This window comes from Vanellus vanellus (genome assembly GCF_965231255.1).
Source record: "Vanellus vanellus genome assembly, chromosome: 6".
Taxonomy (NCBI): domain Eukaryota; kingdom Metazoa; phylum Chordata; class Aves; order Charadriiformes; family Charadriidae; genus Vanellus; species Vanellus vanellus.
The window spans coordinates 17,040,620-17,059,987 of NC_138911.1; the positions used below are offsets into that span (position 1 = coordinate 17,040,620).

The 19,368-nt window shown below is 46.6% G+C and overlaps 1 protein-coding gene across 6 annotated transcripts in view; it reads left to right on the plus strand.

Moving 5' to 3' along the window:
* Positions 1-7,257, plus strand: part of NAP1L4 (nucleosome assembly protein 1 like 4) — a 30,085-nt gene extending 22,828 nt beyond the window's left edge. For 5 of the 6 annotated variants that reach the window (XM_082485248.1, XM_082485245.1, XM_082485247.1 and 2 more), the window contains one exon: positions 5,975-7,257. Coding sequence is in view for 5 of the 6 variants with exons in the window: in XM_082485245.1 (XP_082341371.1) it covers positions 5,975-6,013 (39 nt within the window). In the remaining variant the exon portion in view is untranslated. The remainder of the gene's footprint in view (positions 1-5,974) is intronic. The other variant, XM_082485249.1, reaches the window with a different exon arrangement.
* The last annotated feature ends 12,111 nt before the right edge of the window (positions 7,258-19,368 follow it).

A 19,368-nucleotide genomic window follows, 5' to 3' on the forward strand; every position in this document is an offset into this window, starting at 1 on the left:
GTCCCATTTGTAGTCATGCAATGTGGTTGTTTGTTTTTTTTTTTTTTGTAGGGTTTTCTGTTTTGTGTTTTTTTTTTTTTTTTTTTCCTTGTATGGGGAAAAGAAATGGGGGAATGGTGACTTCAGAGTATAGGTTTTATTAGTAAAAAATGGAAAGAAATGTGTATAGAGATGAATGCCTTCAAATCATATCGTTAAGTTAGATTTGTCAGAATGACCTCTCTGCATTCCTGGCACAACATCTGCTTTGCCTTTGTAGCAGTCAAACTGTATTTTATATATACACGATAAAAGATGCTGAGACTCGTCAGAGTTTATTTTTCCCTTGTTTCTGATTTGATGTTGCATCTCTTTACTGTTTCTAGTGTACTTGCAAATTATTCCTTAAATATCTCCTCTGCTCTTCTTGAGAACTCTTGTAAGTCATCAGCTTACTTAGTATGTCTTTCACAACATTATTCTTATTTATGCTACCTGACAAAGGCAGTCACTCACTCTTAGAGACCTTTTCTTGAGCTCTCATGATTCTGAACAGGCTTAAAAGGAGGAAAGAAAAAAGTTCTTTCTATTGTATAGTCATCTTCCACCTTTCATCCCATGCCTCATAGAGAACAATGCCTGCAACAGGCTCTGTACTTTTCCCCCTTGTATCTTTTTTTTTTTCTGTGGTTACTTAGGAGAAGCTATAGTCTTTCTAACTCATTCCCTCTCTGCATAGATAATGCTGCTCTTCACCTTTGTTAAACTCCAAAATCGACCTGTGTTTTTTTTTTTTTAATTTTATTTCCAATCTGATATGCTTTGAGAAGCCAGCCACCCTGCATCAACATATTTGCACTGTTCGTTCACCTACAGTAGTAGAACATCCAGTTGTCGCAATACTTTATATGTTGTCCTGCTGCAGTCTGTTACACAGCTGTCTTCCCTTCTTGCAATCAAAAATTGTCAGCCACTGGCTTCAGTTTTTCAAGTCAACTTGGACTTCTGTTTTTTGTCTTTTAACTCATACCCCGATCCTGTTTTTCCATTCTTCCTCTGTCCATCCTGTTTTCTGTTCCAGTTTCTCCCTGTTCCTTGCCCCTCTTTGCCTTTCAGTACCTCCCCTGCTTTTGTTGTATCTAGAGTAGTTTTTCTTTTCATGTACACGAAAAATAATTTTTTGGTCTGTTTTCCTTTCAAATCCAATTTCTCCTCTTCAGTCATTTCCATATTACCTCCTCCTTTATCGTTGTACTACATTTGCTACATAAATGTCAACACTTCCTTCTTTGTTAGCTTTTCCTCCTTCTTTCCTCTTACTTCTGTCAGTTTTAAGTACATTTGAGTTGCAGTTAGAACCAGGTCATTTTCATCGTTTACACAAAGCACTTATGCTCTATATAAGTTGTGGCTTTGGAAGACTGAGCAGATGATTTGAAGTAGCTTCAGAAGATGCTACAAGAACAGATAACGTAGATTTTTTCCTCTAGTATATTTTTTTCTATGTGCTTGCATGCCCTGTTTCTTTAGCTGCGTTCATTTCGCATCACTGGTGCTAAGCTCGAATAGAGAAGTAGCTGATGAGGGAATATAGAATGCTGTTTTGAATTGTGAGCTAAAGCTGCTGTGGGGAGAGACTGCAGGTGCTTCAAGGTGCTTAGTCAGTCTTTTTAAATATCAGTGGTAGAAGGTCCCGTTAGCAGCAAATTCATTTTCAGAGCCTTTGAGGCATTCTGTCCAGTTATGGAGGAGGCAATTCAGACCACTTGCTTAGCTCCAATTAGCTCTGAGTTTACTTCCCATCTATATATTTGATATCCTATCTTTTTCTCATTTGGTAACATAGATTAGAAAATGAACAAAGATAAGGTTTAGCTTTAGGACCCCGAACTGGACTATTTCATGGTAGGACATTGGAAATATTGAAAGGCTTTCTTCCTTCTCTACTGGAAAGGACATCAGCTTTAGTGCCTACTGCCCGCATTGATCCCACTGTTGGCAGCAAAGTCTGTTTGGGAGTCAGTGAGATCTTGATGGTCTGCCTGTGCCTGCACAACTACTTTAGTAGTAGCTTCCCAAAAAGTGTTTTGTAAAAGTAAGGAGGTAAAGGCACGATTGCTCCTTGAATCACATAGGTATGTGTCCTGCATAATTTGGTTAAACATTAAAGATGCCTAAAAACTCAGTGTCTCTCTCAGCAGTAACTTTATGTGAAAAAGTTGTTTGGTACAGAAAAAAAAAGTTGTTTGGGTGGGTTGAAGAAGGATGGAGCCAGGCTCTTTTCATTGGTTCCAAGTGACAGGACGAGGGGCAATGGGCACAAGTTAGAACACAGGAAGTTCCGTTCAAATACACGGAAACAGTTCTTTACGGTTCGGGTGACAGAGCACTGGAACAGGCTGCCCAGGGAGGTTGTGGAGTCCCCTTCCCTGGAGATTTTCAAGACCCGCCTGGATGCAGTCCTGAGTAATGTGCTCTAGGCAATCCTGCTTTAGCAGGGGAGTTGGACTAGATGATCTCTAGAGGTCCCTTCCAACTCTGATAATTCTGTGATTCTGTGATTCTGTGAAGATCTGGTTTGAAAGGATTAAATTGCTAAGATAAATGGCATGGATACTTTAGACTTATGCCCCCATCCTCTAGGACACCAGATTAATTGGATGGGTAGAAGCAGTGGGCTGTGTGTATGAAAGTAATGAAAGAAATATTACTTCAGACCTGCTTTTCTCCTCCCTTTTAGCCCTATGATCCTGCAATTTTTAGGTTAAGTTCCTGCTTTAAATTTTATGCATGTCCTCTATATCTATAAGCAGCTGATGCAGTATAGTTGATGTAATTGCTGATGTCTGTGCAAGTGGTCTGTATGTAAGCTAATTAGCTTGAGTTTCTTGTATTGTTCTCCTGGGTAATCAAATGCCAGAAGAAGAATGTTCATGCCCATTGTAGCAGGAGTTTTGGTTGTTTTTAATTCTGAGCAAGTGATGCAATAAATAAGAGGCAGTGGCAAAAAAGCTTATATTGATGCTTGTTAGCAAAAAGAAAAAACAGGTGGGAGTCTCACTTACTTAGCTTGTATATCTCCATTGAAACAGTCTCTCAAACTGAAATCAAAGGCCCAGAGTAGTTGAAGCTCCTTGCACAAAATAAGTAATTATTATGAAATACTTCAAAGATATGAAAAGTTGTGGGACTTTTATTTTTACATAAGTTTTAGTCATTGCTCGCGACTACTAAAGACAATCTCATTACGTCAGGAATTCTTACTTATCTCTGTAGTACTGGTAGTGAACTTCAGTACATGTGTTTGCTGCTGAACTTATTTTTAAATAAGGGGCAATTCCTCCTTGTCTTTGCCAGTTAGTCTCTGTTTGGTCTTTATTGCCTGGCTGATGAATGTTACCGCCATTTCTAAGGTATCTTGGGAAGTTATTTTAGGGAAGTACAGCATGAATGGTAATCTTGCTAGAATGGGGAGATAAATAGCGCAGGGTCTATCTAAGGCAAATAAATGGATTGGTAGTAGTTGGCACCAACAATCGGGGCACCACGGGAAGAGCAGGCTCAAACTTAATAGCCTTGCCTGAGGGAGTACAGATGTAGTATCTCGGTCACACTTGGCAGCTTGGGGTCTGGTCCCTGATCTTACAGGAGCCATTAGAGGCCAAAGATAAGTTTCAATGTGCATGTGCCTTATGAGGCAGCTGTAACTGGAAGAAAATTGCAGTCATCTATTTGTGCTGTTGTCATCTCGGGATTAGACTGCGAGATGCTGTACATGAGGCTGACTGGTAACTGAAGGCAATATGGAGCTCACGTGCTGACTTGCTTAACAAGAGCAGTGCTGTGCTATTGAAATGCTGGAAGAAAATTGATTATGTTGGCATCTGGATCCGAGATACTGCCTTGTTACTTATGCCCTGTTTAATCATTTTACGTATATGGCCAGATAGGCCCTCAACTGTAAGCTAAAAATAGCACAAACTAGCAGTATTTCTCTTGAGATTCTCCATCAACTGACTTATATCCAAGAACCCCTTAAAAATGTTTGGTTTTTTTTTTATGTACCTTAGAGCAGTAATAAACACTGAAAGGTCCTTAAGAAGGAATGTTGTAATGTCTGTGACTCTTTTTATTTTTTTTTTTTTTTTTACGGAATAAAGATATATATGCAGTAATGACTTACATGTTTACAGAAATAAAGACAAGTATAAAGAAAAGATAATGAAGTTTCTTGAGTTGGGTTTTGGTTGATCATTAAAATTTAGCTGAAATGGTTGCAGTGGTCAGCCTAAGTGTGCCTGATATAAATATAGCAGGTGAATAGAAAGGAAGGAGTGAGATGGAAAGATTTTTAAGTACGTTCTAAATAATGAGTTTGCTACTTGGTTATGGCTCTTAGCCAGAATGCACGAGGGGAGGGGAAAATGATGCTGTGCACTACTCTGGCCATGTTCAAATACAAAGCAGTTAAAAGAAAAATAGATACTTTTTGGAAAGCTTTATGTTAAAAATATTGCCCTTTTTTGCCTGCCTCTAAATAAAAAGGAATAGCATGCAATGTATTACCAGTGGCAGTCAGATTTTTTGGGGTTTTTTTGAGAGAGAATGCTAATTTTGTCTTCTGTGTAAACATATCCCTCTCTTTAAGAGAGAATTGGTGCTGTATTTAGTCCCAGATCAGTGAAAATTTAGTTCACATCAGTGTTATCTGGAACCCTAGGCAGATGTGAGAGTAAAACAGAAGTCAGGCAGATGTGCTGGGGGAGGAAAACCACAAGGAAGAAGTCTGAAGGGTCTTTGGCATATCTGTGCAGAAGAGACTTTAATCCAGACTTCTAGTGGGAATGATAATGACTGCTCTAACCCTAAAGCATTTTAGGTGAGGAAGAGAAAAGCAGGCTGGCTGTAGTGCAGATTATGAAGGGCAAAATTTATCATAAGGAATCTTAGCTTCACCTGTTCTTTCTCACCACAGGCAAAATGTTTAAGTTGTCTTATACATCAAGTGGCCACAAGCTAATAAATGAACTCTTGCATGTTTGCTTCTTTTGCAACATCTTCTTTAGGATAGTTACTAAGAAACACTTTATTTTGCAGTCAGTGACATTCAAGGTGTCATGTTTTATACCTGTATTTTTCTTTACTAGAATTTGGCAGGTTTCTGTGACTGCTATTATAATAAACCATATTCGGAACAGTAAAGGGAGAAACAAACAGGATAATAAATTCTCCTGCTTTCTAACAATCCTATTTTACAACAAAAAAGCAAGAGGTGCAGTGTAAAACCTCAAGTTCTTAGCTGTTTGAGTACTTGTTCTCCTTCCCAAATACACTTCCTTTTGCCAAAGGGGAAGTTGTTTTACTACCTAATGAAAGTGTTTCTACTTTTACATATTCAGATTAACATGTGGACTTCTTGCCCAGTGTTAAACTGCTGAATAGTTACCTGCTGGTGATGCAGAACCTAGAAGAAATCAACACATTAATTACATTTTTATCACCTTAGCAGAAAGGGCAATGCTTCTAAGGAAAAACTCAAAACGTGCTGCAGAATAAGCAGCCTGCCTTCCCTGCCTTCCTCCCTCCTCAGAGTTAGTGAGGAGGTGGCATTTTATTGTTAAATTGCTTTAATAGAAACTGAAAGTCAAATTGAGCCTCTGGTTGGGGAGAGTAGAAGGTGGTTCACTTTCTTGTTTGTTTGTGCCTTGGCCTACTGGATGTACAGCCTACTGGCGTAAAGAATGCAAATACAGATTAAAAATATGGGGTACCAAGCAGCTGGGTGGGCGTGGGGGGGGGGACACCCAATAAATATGGTGACTGCTGTTCAGACTTTTATGATATAGCTTGACTTTACATGTAGCTTTTTTATGTACATGCTAATGATATCTCTGGCTAATTCACAACTGCATAGCCAATGTCTTTTATTTGTTTTTCTTATATGCCATTTTGATTTTTAACTGTGGTGGTTGTTTTTTTTTTTCCTTTTATACAGAAAGATTTCAGCCAACCTGCTGAATGCAAACAACAGTAATAAGGAAGTACCACTTGGAAGTGATACTTGAACAACTTGTAACAAATATTTGGATACCTGGCCTGCAGTTCAGGATATTCCATCGCTGCAGCACAATCTTATTAACAATGCTTAAAATTAATTTGTTTTAAAATGCATGATTTTCACTAACTTTTCTTTATTGCTTAACATGTACAGTGGCAACTTCAATGCATTTGGGAAATAAGAGGTTTAAATAAAGCACACTCTACAGCCGTTGGTACACTGTAGCTAAGTATGTCAATAGGCCTTTAGAGCCTTTTGCCCTATGCATAGGGGAATAGTCCAGACTACCAAGCGAGGATTATCCATTTTCTTGTTAAACATTTAAAAATTGTGGAATAGCAATGTGCTGAGAAGCTGAAGTAAATGGATTACATGTATGGTAGCTGAAACAGATAGAGCAATATGACTTTTTTGCTAGTTCCCTCCCCCCTTTTTTTAATGTTTCTTGCAACCTACAAATCGAACTAGTGCTTGAGCAGCTTTAAATGTCATATTTATTATCTCAGTAAAACCAATTGAATTGAAGTAATTTTACTTCATTGAAGGGGGTGTCATATTTGAGACTTAGTTGTTCATCTTACTATTTATTTATTCATGTTTGTAAGTACTTTGACAGAATTAGTGCTTTTTAATAGTTTTTAATATACTTGAAAATCTTCCTCTTTTGCATACAATATGGGTACTTGTAAAACAAATAATTTGAATTGGTCTCAATGTAGTAGTCTAGACAGAAGAAACAAACTTGCATCAAAATGACAACTCTTCTGGATGAAGATCAAAATGCAAAGGCCAAACTGTTGCTGTTGATGGAAGTGGGTTGCAGCCAAAGAACCAGAAAATTTCCAGTAGTCTTACTGCTTAGTGTCCAGCATGGAAGGACCTTTCACTATGAACACTGAAATTTATCAAAATTCAGTTCAATAAATCTGAAGTTTTGGTGTCTTACTTGCAACACTGAAATTATTCCATTCCACAATTTGTTTTATTTAAAGCTCTGAAGTCTCCAAAACTACCTTTTGTTGTTGTGTGGCACTTCAGGTACACGTTTCTAGTTTCAACATCCATTGCCAACCTCTGGCAGCAGTTGAATAGCAGCTGTATCAACACTGTGACCAGGCATGTAGAGTGCTCCAGCCTTACCTGACACATTTGTAACTTAATACGGTGTTTTCAATTTGTACAGAATAGATAGAATATTCTATTAAAGTTGTGAAACATGATCGTCGGTGCCTGTCTGGTCCATAATGCTTCCTGGGTTAAATGAATGTCCCTTTGACTTGAGTTGTTCAACAAGGGGCATGCCAGCTGTGCGGCTCTTGTCTGAGCATCCTGCTAGTTTCCTCTTGTCAAAAGCCAAAGAAAAGGAGCCCTTGTAAATATTGCATTACGGAATTCTTTGATGTAAATCAGAACAAACTTGCTTAATTTGCAGCTGAATAGTTTCCTTAACTTCTAGCTGTCTGGAATGTTTTATGGGAATTGGAGGTTTGGGGGAGGCAACATCATTATCAAACATGCCACGTGATCTATGCAATTCGGTCATGGATTAAATGAGGTGCTGGGCGACATAGACTGGTTTATGACATGTTAAGAGATCCCCACATCAATACCTTGTGGTCAGAAAATGCGTAGCACCACTGTTAAGGCAGGAGTGAGGGAAGAAGATGGGAATAGGGGTAGGTTCTGCACTTTTACTTAAAAAAAAAAGTTTGTAACCGGTCATCAGACTATAGTCCACTATGGCAGGCAGAGAGAACAGTGCAAAGGCATGTCTGACAAGGGGAGGAGTATGAATGGTGTTTGCAAACTGGCTAACAACAGTGCCAGTGATGTTAAGCACAACAACTAGAGGTGTTTGATCAGCCTTTTTTCTTTTTATATCAAAAATTGAATGATAGCTTCCCCATCCTAAAGAAGTACTTTCCACTACATGGTTAAACAGGAGTGCTGCTACCAGGAGATAAACATCTGCAAATTAGCACACTGAAGTAATTTATGTGCATGAATCCCAAAAGGCTAACTTTAATTTTGAGAAAACGGGAAATTCCAGAACGTGTAGAGCAAATGTGCCAGCATTCAAGGAGCACAAATGAGATGGGTGGGTAATGAAGCCGCTTAGCAGCTGCCTAGCGAGATGTTCATCCTCAGGAAAGTGATGGGAAAGCTGAGCTGGGATTCGTTAAAGCAGAGTTAATGCCAGTCGACACAGCCTAATAGAAAACAGATCTTGTCAAAACCCAGCTGGGCTCTGGCCATTACAGATCTAGCTGATAATGGCAAAGATGAGCATTTCATAGATTTCTCTGTTTTTGGATGGTTATTTATTGACTGTCTACAGGAGAAGTAGCTAACAGGTACTTGAACAGCTCAGCTCATTCCTTCAGCAGAAAAGAGTATGAAGAACTGATGTGTTTGTTGTCAGAATGTTACAGCTGGACAAAGCCAGGCTGGACGGTAAATACAGGAGAGTGTGGGTGTGCAAAAAGGAGAAAAGAGTGATTAACTGTTGGGAAAAAAAAATGAAAAATCCAAAAATCAGTATTTGTGTTTTCTGAAGGCTGTGCCTTAAGACAAATAAATTGGGGTGGGAAGTTCTAAAAATGGTGAAGTGATACCAAAAAAGCGAGTCTATGCGTACATGCCTGATTACTATCACAGCAACCTGATAAAAGAAACTGAAGTTCAGTCTGTGGGAACACGCTCTTTGGATGCAGTCTTCATGGCGGTAGCTTCTCATTTGAAGAACAAAAAAAAAAAAGGCTCCATTTCTGGGTCTGAAGGTTGAAGCAGCTGGAAGCGCTTCAAGCGAGATTAATTTGGCGTGTCACCTACTCGGGCTGCAGCGTGATTAATAGCTTCTCAGCGCCTCGGTTGTCTAGGAAGAAAAGCCTTGGAGGTACTACCCCGCTGCCCTATCTGATACAGGAACAAATGGCAAATATTCTGCTTCCAACTGAAAATCGGGGACGAGTTGTGGTTTCTCAGGAGCCTTTTGCACAGCGTTACGGTGCTTTCATGGGAGCTTGGTATTTGGGATAACCCAGAGCTGTAGGCTTTCGCTCCTAAGTTCAGTTATCTGGGGTTTGCTATCTGGTTAGGATTTGTGGTAGCTGGAAAAATTAAAATGGTCTCTGCGCGTTTCCACTCTCCTTATTAAACAGGCTTTTCCTGTTTTAAAATAAAGGAGACTCGTAATAAATTCATCCTCGGTTAAACGCTGCCTTGACGGCAGTTCCTGAAGCAAATGAGGTCTCGCCGAGGAAGCCAGCTCAGCACAGCGCAGTCCGCAGGGGGCCCACGCTGGAGAGGAGCGCCTCAGAAGAGGTCAGACCAATTATGGCACGAGGAAATTGCTCGCTCCTTGCGAGCTGGGCGATTCAGGAGGCGAGTTTCAGCTGTGAGACATGCCCTGGCGGCCTGACATTACACCGAGGTAGCACATAAATTTGCGCCTTCTTCTGAAGCGTCTTAGCTCGAGCCCTTTTGGAGACAATTATAGCTCAGCCAGAAAACAGAAGAAGAATCCTTTCTAGTTGAGCCTATAAGAGCATGCAGCTAGGTGGGAAACTTGCTTCTCCTGCTGCTGGAGCACGTGTTATGTGCCCCAAGGCCTTGCCATCGCTAAACTTCACCTGGTCCCGTGGCTTTTTATGTCTACCAACGTGTGGTTTTTGGAAAAACATGATATTTACTTTGGACTCCTGTAAATCGCCTCTCGATAGCCTGTTGTAAATGGCAATGTATAAAAAAAATAAAGTGCTGCATTCATGCTGCTTTATCCTCTGCCTCTTCCCACGGGTAAATATCTATATTATTTCCCGGGTAAAGTCTGGGAGGCACTGATTTTGTGTCAATATAATATCTGTTCAGGACTCTTCCCCTGAAGCTGAAGTCCTCACATTTTTCCCCCTTATTGCTTATGTTTTTCATCATAATCACTGCGCAAACAGCTCTGTCGCCATAGCCCTGACCTGCACATGGAAGAACCTTCATCCGCCTTTCCCAAGCAGTTTACAGTCATTACACTAATAGCAGGCAGAGCTATTTTATTCCACATGCTCATATTGCTGCCCTAAATACCTCCAGCCTCCTGCAGGCTGGGGTCAGGAAGCCCAAACAATAAACGCCGTAAGTCGCTCTGGTTTGACAAGCGTCCAAACCCCCCCCCCCCAAAAAAAATAAAATAATAAAAAAAAAATAATATCCAAGCCCGTGTGCTGTTAATAAAGCATCATGTGAACAAGGCTGAGCTGTTTGCCAAGTGCCAGCTTTTGTTTCCAGACCGGCTTTCCTCTCTGCTTGTTCACCTCGCCATTACACAAGCCAAAACGCACGCTCCACCCAGCAGCGCGCTCGCCTCTTGCACAAGCCGCCTATCCCCTCCGGTTTTTACCGTGGGAATCCGGACACCGTGTGGGGATGCCAAACCAGGTGAGTACAACCCGGCAAGCGCGTGCTCCAATTGCCAGCGCGGCTCCGCGCAGCCTCCCGGCTTGTGCCAGCCTTCCTGGTAACAGTCCCACGCTGCAAAAAAAAATAAAATAATAAAAAAAAAAAAAAAAGAAAAACCAACAAAAAACCCCCCTAGCAAATTTTTTCTTTCCCAAAGGAGCCGTCGTCAGCGATGCAGTGGCCTCTCACTGGCTCGCCTCTGCCTCACCGCTCGCCCCCAGCATCTACAAGTTCAACGTAACCCATACCCAGCTTAAGAAAAGGGCTGAAAAGAAGGGAAATGGTAGGGAAAGGAATTTACTCGTTATGCAACATGACACAAAGGGGGGGAAAAAATATATATATATTAAAAAAAATAATAATTGGCCCCTGCTTGGGGCAGGCACCAAACAGCAGTGGATGATGCTGGAAAAGGACCATGGGTCTAGCACTGAGGCAAATCTTTGTGCCGTGCAAATATTCCTTGTGAGCTGTTAAACTGATCCGTTCGCAAAGCAAACTCACTCCAGCGGTAGTTGAGTCCATGCTCATCCACCTTCTAGGGGTAAAGGAGGAACTTGTCTCGGTGTTTTAGCATTAACGTCTACTTGACCAACAGTGGTAAGGTCACGCTTAGCAAAAAAACCCACCTAACCCCTCCTTTTTTATACTATTTTTTATTTCACCCTATTATGTAGTCACTCCTTCTTCCTTTTCACGCTCCTGACAAGGTACGTTTCAAACTCTTTGATTTGCCTGGACAGAAATAGCACAAAAGAAGGAGGGTTGGGTACAAAATTAATATTGGAGCCACTACCAAAGCAAACTCCTGAAGTCGACGATGGGATATAACTTGTTAGGGGAGTTAAAGCACTTGCCGTAAAGGTCACGTAGAGCTCCTGCACACAAGTGAATAGTTCAAGGCGTTCTGATGCAGAGAAAAACCAATTAAGATATAACTGCTGCTGACATTCCCCTAAGCCGTTTCATCTCTTACCGCTTCAAAAAAGCAGGGAAAAACAAATTATGTACTTTCAATCTGAGATTTATATAGGATGAATTGTTGCTTAGCCTATGAAAAGATCAAAAAGGAGATCTTTGAAGCCAGATCGCCTACAAAGAACGCTGGACTGTTATTATACCCCAGAAAAAAAAAAAAAAAAAAGTTTTATAAGCACAGTTCAGGTCAAAACGCAGGCAAGTGCGGTGTGTGCAACAAAGCGTTCGCAAGGGCTGCTTGCTCAGGCGTTTCGAAGCAGGGCAGCAAGACGGTAAATCACTGAGCCGGCATCTCGAGCGGCCACGCCGCAGCATTGCACGTGTATTCGGCTCTGCGCTTGTACACTTGGTAGGTCTTCTTTGGCTGGAAACTCGTGCGGTCACGGAGACGGCTTGGCTTGTGTCGGGATCTCCTGGCCAAGGAGAAGAGGGGATGGATCCCTCCCTCCCGCCACCCCCAGCTTCACCTTGTGCCTTCTGGGGACCAGGGGTTTCAGTCCCTTTCCCCAGCGAGGCCGAAGAGGCTGCAAATACCTTGTTTCATTTGGGACTGAACCCCCTGTGAACTCATTACTCTTGTGGCAAGGGACAGCAAAAGAGGAGCCCTCTGAATGTGCACCCCCTCCTCGCAGGGTGAGGTTGGTGAAGTGACTGAAACCAAGCACGGGTGGTGACTGCCCCTGTAGGCGCTCCTGATCCTGGCGAAGAGCCACCACCGGCTTTGAAGCATCCCTGAGAGATGGAGACCAAAAGACAGAGCTGCAGTAGCCATCCCAGCTCCAGCCCAGTGAGGTCCCAGCATGGGGCGGCTCCTTGGCCAGGCACGGGGAGTGCTGGCCTCAAGTCTCGTTCTCCATCCTTCGTCCCCCTGAGCACCATCCTCCTCTGCACTTGGCCCTGTCTGCGGGTGCAGGGCTGGAGGACAAGGAGGAGGAGGAGGAGGAGGAGGAGGAGGAGGAAGAGGAGGCAGCCTGGCCTCCCTTTCCCACCGCAGCACGCAGTGGCCTCTCCCAGCACCCAGCCCGACCAGTATGCGGGGTTTGCTGGGCACGAGGAACCAGCCAGCGCCGTTTCACCCAGGGTCCGATTTCAAAGCCAGCCCTGATGAAGATGTTGGGTGAAGGCAAAGCAAACAGACACCGTAATTGCGGTGTGCGCTTTCTCATCTCCGTGGCAAGTTGCAAAATGTGCTGCCTCCTCCCTTGTCAGCCGGGCTTTAATTGGCTTTAATGAAGAGGCAATTACATGATTTCAATTTTTAATTAAAGGGGGTGGCGGTGCAGGGGAGGGGGGGACCGGCCCCCTTCGAGCGTGTCGGTGGCACCACGGGAGATCTCGGGGCATGGTGTGCAGTAGGGTTTGGAGGGGCTCCCCCATCCTACCCCCGGGCTGGCAGGGCTTCTTGGAGGGCTCTGGGGTGACTGGTGGGAGTAGATTGAAGCTGGCTGCCTCCCGGCCATGCTGCCGGCACTTTCGGATCCTGCCCCAGCACCCCCAGGCAAGCTGCAATTGGCTTTTTTGGTGTTGGAGCCAGCACATCAAAGGGACAGCGAACAGCCTAAAAAAAACCCCCAAACCCAAAAAACCCTCCGAAGCCAAACCAAGCCCTCCCCACACTGCACCAGCCAGAAATGCCTCCCGGATAAAATACTGGGTGGTTGTTGGCAGGGGAAGCAGCTGCTGGGTCGGGATGGGCGTCTGAAAGCGAAAGCAGAGCCACAATTAGGAGCTAAAAAAGTAATTATTTTATTATTTTATTTTATTTTATTATGCCAAGCAGTAGGCAGCTGTACTCTGATAGAGACACCATCCCTGTGACCCTGCACAATTAGCGCCAAGGTGGGACTAACCCACCCGGCCCGTGCGTGCGCTTTTCCTGCAGGCACCACTTTGTCCGTCCATCCTAACACGTGACCAGGGAGGGAAAAACGGAGGCTGGTGGTAGAAATCTCCCTTGGGAGAGTGACAATTGCAGGGGCCGAACTGCCGGCTTAGTCCCACGATGCCTCCGCCTTTTTTTGGCCCTGACTCGGTCCCGTGCACTGGGATGTCCTTCCTCCCTGTGTTTCAATGAGACGTAATCGCTTTACGACTTCCTCCTGCCAGAGATAAAAAAAAATAGTTAAGAATAAAACCTGGCGGCTTTGTGGCTGCACCACACCCTTGGTCTTTCCTCTGCCCTGGCCGGCGCTGCTGGCCTTGCCCTCCATGGCAGCGGCTGGCAGGGGCAGGTGGCCCTGGGACCACCGGGCTACTGGCCACGGGCAACCTGGCTGGGTGGCCAACGCATCGCCCAGCCGTGGGCAAGCAGGGAGCCGGGGTTGCTGCCCAGCCGGTGCCGCTCATGGGAGTGTGGTTTCAGGGAAGGGAAGAGGGGGAGGGGGGAATAAAAAGGGAGAAAAAAAAAAAAACAACAGGGCAAGGAGGCAAGGTCCAAGGTCTTTCTGTGCAAGGATCGATTCACCTGCTCTGCGAATGTAGCCGGGGCCGGACGGCAGGCTGCTGCGTGGGCGGGCTGAGTCACCCCACTGCTGCCACCCGCCCGCCCCAGCCCTGCGCCAGATGGAAGAACAAGGTTGCCTTTAACCGAAAGAGAAGTGAAAACCTTTTTTTGTAAAACATCCGGATGGGAGCACCGTGCGAGAGCTGGGCCGGGTCCAGCAGTCAGCGCCGAGCCAGCAGCCTCCTGCCTTGGATGGTTCGGGGCTGGGATCCTACGCCGTGCTCCCCGCCAGCCCCCCAAGAACGCAAACCTCCTCCCTGCCTTCCTGCTCCCTTTGCCCTGGGGGTCCCAGATGCTCGACAAATGCTCACGGGCCTCCACGCCCGCGGCAATCATCAATCACAGCGCGGCTTCGAGGAGGGGGACTTTTTTGCAGTGACCCACAAACTGTCGATCTCCCAGAGAAATGCAGTCCTGCTCCCATGGGGTCGGCTGCGTCCCCGTCCCAGTTCCCAGCTTTCTCATGAGGTTAAGGCCTTCTTCAAGATGACTTGCAGCAACCACTTGTGGGGAATGAAAATAAAGCCACCCTCCTGCATGTCAGGCTGGGGGAGCAGGGTGCTGTGTGTCAGTGGCACTGAGCAGCCACCATTCCCTCCGGGCAGCCCCCTCCTCATCCTCATCCTCATCCTCATCCTCATCCTCATCCTCATCCTCATCCTCATCCTCATCCTCATCCTCATCCTCATCCTTGTGTGGCCGTCATCTGTGGTTGGTGTTGACAAGGGGACCCTGGGCTCCTGCCTTGGTACCCTGTGTGCTCAGTGCCGCTCTCTGCGCATATGCAATGTGTGTGCGCACAGAAATAAATAACCTTCAGGACAAGACACAGCTGTAAGAAACCAGGGGGAAATATAAAAACTCCCACGGCTGGCCGTGGTGGTGGCATCGCACATCCCACACCTCTGTGGCAGCGCAACACCCCACACCTCCGGCAGGGCTATGGTGCTCTGGCGATGTCCCTTCTCTCTGCTGGGAAAAAGTCTCCAGCACCACACAGCTGGGCAGAGTATCCAGGGGTCCCCATTCCCAAACTGGGGGCAGCGTGGGGATGAGCTGCCTCGCAGCACTGGGACACCCGGAGATGCCTTTTGGGGATTGGGAAAGATGTGATGACTTTGGCCACCCAAGACCTTGGTCACCTGGTGATGGCCTGTGGCATATACAGGAAAGGATTTTTATTTTTAATTAATAATCGTGCCGATGATCATCGCCATTCGGTTCTGAGCAGGGGTAAAGCTAACTGTCCCACAGCACTACCATTATAGCTGTGCTTTATGCCGTGAGAGGAGCAGCAGAAGCAGCGAGTGAGGCACTGCAGGGCGATCAGCGATTGAATGGCCGTGTGGCTAAAGGGGATTTCTGGGTGCAAGTGCGGTTGTACTCCTCCTGCCCCTGGTCAACACTTAGGAGCTTTCCCATGGAGAAGGCAACGGGCCTTTGACGCGCAAGTGAAGGAGGAGCAGCCATGAGTCACCAAAGATACGGGTCAAGCTCCTTCTCTTATCAGCCACGGGAGAGGCTGGGCTGTGGGCTGGGTGTGCTGCAAAGAAATGTGCTCAGAGGGCAGACGGAGCCAAAAATCCCAGCGATGGGGAGACTTCCACCCAGGGAACCAGCCCAGGGGATGCTGAGAGCGACCGCCTGGTTTTTGTCTTCCATAGTCCGTTTCCCAGCAGCGTATGATGATGATGATGATGATGATGATGGGTTTTGGTGGTGCTGTGAGCCGAGCGGCGCCGATAGGGCAGTTAAATAAGCCATGGGCGGTGAAGCACCTGCACAGCTCCCCGTGGGGTGCTTGGCTGTTGTCACGCATTGCTGGAGTGGCTGCAGATAAGTCCTATCTGGAAGGGAAGGGAATGGGTGGTCCTGGCAACGGCCGGACAAACTGTGGGTGCTGCAGCATGCCTCCTCGGTGGCCGGAGGAGGAGAAGGAAGAAAGGAGGCGGACTCACTGAAATCAAACATTTGTCCTCCTGCTCTCACATAGCTTCGCACTTCAGGGTCTCTTAACGAAAGCTAAGGATGGAGAGGTGCCTGTGTGAGCCCAAAGAGGCTTTTAGGACTTTGGCAATGAAAGCGGGCTGGCAGCGTCCATGTCGGAAACTCCAGCTTCATTTGCCACTATTTTGGCTGAATGTGTGATTTGCTGTTTCTGTTCATTGGTTTCTTGTTTGCAAACCACGCACACTCACGGACGTCCATCTCCCCTCTAGAGCTGTCGTTCCCGTGGCCCCACCGGCCGCTCGCAGCCCACCGCAGCTTTTGCTGCAGCCCCGGTCCCGTGGTTCTGGCCGAGGGTTTCCAATTATGGGAAATGTGTCCGGCTCCGTGACTTTGACTCCTGCTCCAGTAAGGCTGGAAGAATGACTTAGTCATCCCGGCCGCCTGCCAAGGCATTTAACTCATTTTGCTCCGTTTGGAGGTTATTTCTCAGCTCCAAAGGCTGACCGGCCAGCAGGGCTCAATATTTATCCAACAGCCAATAAAGAGATTTAGGAGACAAGAATTTTATCCCAGCTGTAGCAACCCCTCCAGAAAAGCTGGGGTGGTAAATGACGGTCGGTGCTACCTGTCTTTGCTCACAGAAGGGACCCCTCTTCTAAAGGAAACCAGTAATTTGGGGTTAAAATCTAAGCTTTTACAACATTTGGCCCAGTGAGCACCCAGCGATTATACCCACAGTAAGGAGGGTTCTGTGCTTTAAGCTATTACGCAGCATTAGGAGGGTTCCTGCGTTTTCAGCTCAATGAAAATAACTTTTCCCCCCACAGCTGCACCAGGCATCGGGCTGGAGCCCCCGCTGAGCCGACGGGGGGCACGCCAAGGGGAACATGCGGGTGCCAGGCTACCGAGGACAACCCCGGGAAGGGGGGACAAAGCCACCCCCTGTGAAGCAGTGGGATGCCTTTGGCTGGGCAATACATCTCTGCCCTCTCCAATGCCCTGTGCGTGCCGTGGCTGCTTCCCCCCTCTCATCGCGCAGCAACTTTAACCTGGGCGCTGGCTGCCCCGGCACCAGCGAAATTTATTTTTGGCTCGTCCCTGGGGAGGAGAGCCCGGCCAAGGTTATGTGCCGAGCACCCTCATTTCCTCCCCTTAACTGCCTCCCTGCTTTATCACAAACTTCTCGCTTCATCTTTTTTTCCACTCGTAAAGGCTGCAGTCACTTGTGCCTCCAGCAGTACCGGCACAGGGCCACCGGGCCACCGGGCCACCAGGATCTTGCCCGTCTCCAAAAGTGCTGGCTTTTGCTCTCTGCACAGAACACACAGAGGTTTCTGCAAACCCATTTCTCCTTACAACCGAACCGCGGTTTCTTTAACAGAGTGGAAAAAAAAAAATCAAATTATCAGCTTTTTATGGCTTAGGATGTCCCTTTCCCACCTGCTGGTTCAGCCAAGCAGCTGGGGGACCATTAGGAGGAGAATAACGGCATCACTGATGCTCGCTGCTTGTCCCTGCCCCAGCCCCAGCCCATCCCAGTTACAGCGGGACAGCTGGGCTTGGCCCCAGCACCCAGGGCTGGGACATGCCCTGAGCTACTTACTGCAAATATTTGCCAAGGTGGGGCCGGGTTTTTGAACATGAGACAGGCTGAGTAACCGACAGGAAAAAAAGAAAGTCTGGCTTTACATCTTAGCCCCATCAGCAAATATTAACTTGGGTACCGGGGAGCAAGCGGGCTGCCACTATCCCCTGCCGTATGACCCGAAAGGCAAAGCACAGGTACAAATTGGGTGGCACCTGGAGTTTATACACACCAAATTCTACGGCTCGGGGCTGTTGAGCTCACCCCACACCCTTTTATTTGGTGGCTGGAGTGGGGAAATAAATCAGCGACAGGTTAGATTAGGGGAAGTCAATCAAAACTGGAAAAATGCACATTGCTGATTCCCCTTCTTCTTTTTAACCCATAGTTTAAGGTTATTTTTTTTCTCTCTCGTGGTTTTTGGATTTCATTGAAGGGCTTGAAGCTGAGGCAGGGAGAGTATTTTGGGGTTTATTATCTACTGTATCAGACACCCATTTCCTCCAGCCTTCCCGGGCACTGCCAGCGAGGCAACGTGACATGTCAGCCTCTGCTGGCCGCACGGGCAGAGAGCTGGCCGCGGGTGCGGGTTTAGCGGGGAGCAGCAGGGTAATGGTAGCCGGTAAAGGTCACGGCAGCAGGAACATTGGCAAGGAGGCGGAGAGCCAAAACCCGCTTCCCTTCACACCTACCGCAATGCAGTGTCCTGGCTTCAGAAAGAAAATTTGGCAGCCAAAGGATGATGTGAAACATGACATTAGGGCTACCACCTGTGCTGCTGTGCATGCCAGCTGCCCAGGAGGAAAAGGATGCTCTTCCACCTCCAGCTCTCCCCCGCAGCCCGGCCCTGGCCACTGCTGGGAATGATGTGCTGGAGGGGTTTGTTTGTGATGGTTCTCCAGGCTGCCTGGAGACAGGAAACATCCCAAATCTGGACAGTAGCATGACCTCATCTTGCCCCCCAACTCCCTCGTTTGCTGATGTTGTGGTTAGGTGGTCCTGCGACGCCTTTCAGCGTTTACTCTCAAAGTTTACATGCTGTTGGTTCAAAAAAAAAAAAAAAAGGAAGGAGGAAAGCAGGAAGCAGGGCCGGGAGGATGTGCCGAGCGGGAAGCTCGGTCATCCACTGTCAGGACAGCTGGGACGGGAAGCCGGGACACATGCCACGCTGACGCCAGGCAGCGCAGCCCAGCGATGCCCTCAGACGTGACGCAGGACATCCCGCTCGTATGTGCGTGTCAGCGCTGGACCTGCCGGAGTCTCCACACAGAGATAAATATGGGAAAAAGACGGTTAAAAGCCACTTAACTGATCTCTGCAGATTTTGAAGGGGAGGTTATCCAGAACAGTGGTGTCAGCTTGTTACTACAAAGCCTGGCCCTTCGTAATCTCCAGTAAATGTTATTGCTGCAGCACACCAGGGTAATAAAAGCTGGCTGGTAGCAGACAGGCAATGTCAGGTTGAATGACACGAGCTGTAATCACTGGAGACTTCACATGTAAAGAGCACATCAGCGTTCGTCAGGGCTGAAGTCTCGACATTTATTACCGCTGCTGCGAAATAAAGATAGCCAAAATATTTATCCCAACAGACTTGGTTTGGGAAATCGAATGTTTTGGAGGGGGAATGTGCCATCATTTGAAATAGCGAGCCGTAGCCTAAACCATCTCCTGAGCTCATTAGACATGAAAAAATGTTGACGGCGTTCAAAGAGGCCAGTAAATAACCGCACAGTTCAGGGCAGCACTTGGCAAGCCACTGCTCTTCCCATGTTCTCGGCAGAAATCTTTATTGAAGGGGAAGTACTGAGTCACACGTGTCCCCTGGCAGCCACGCGACGGGGCTCTCTCCTCCCCGCTCAC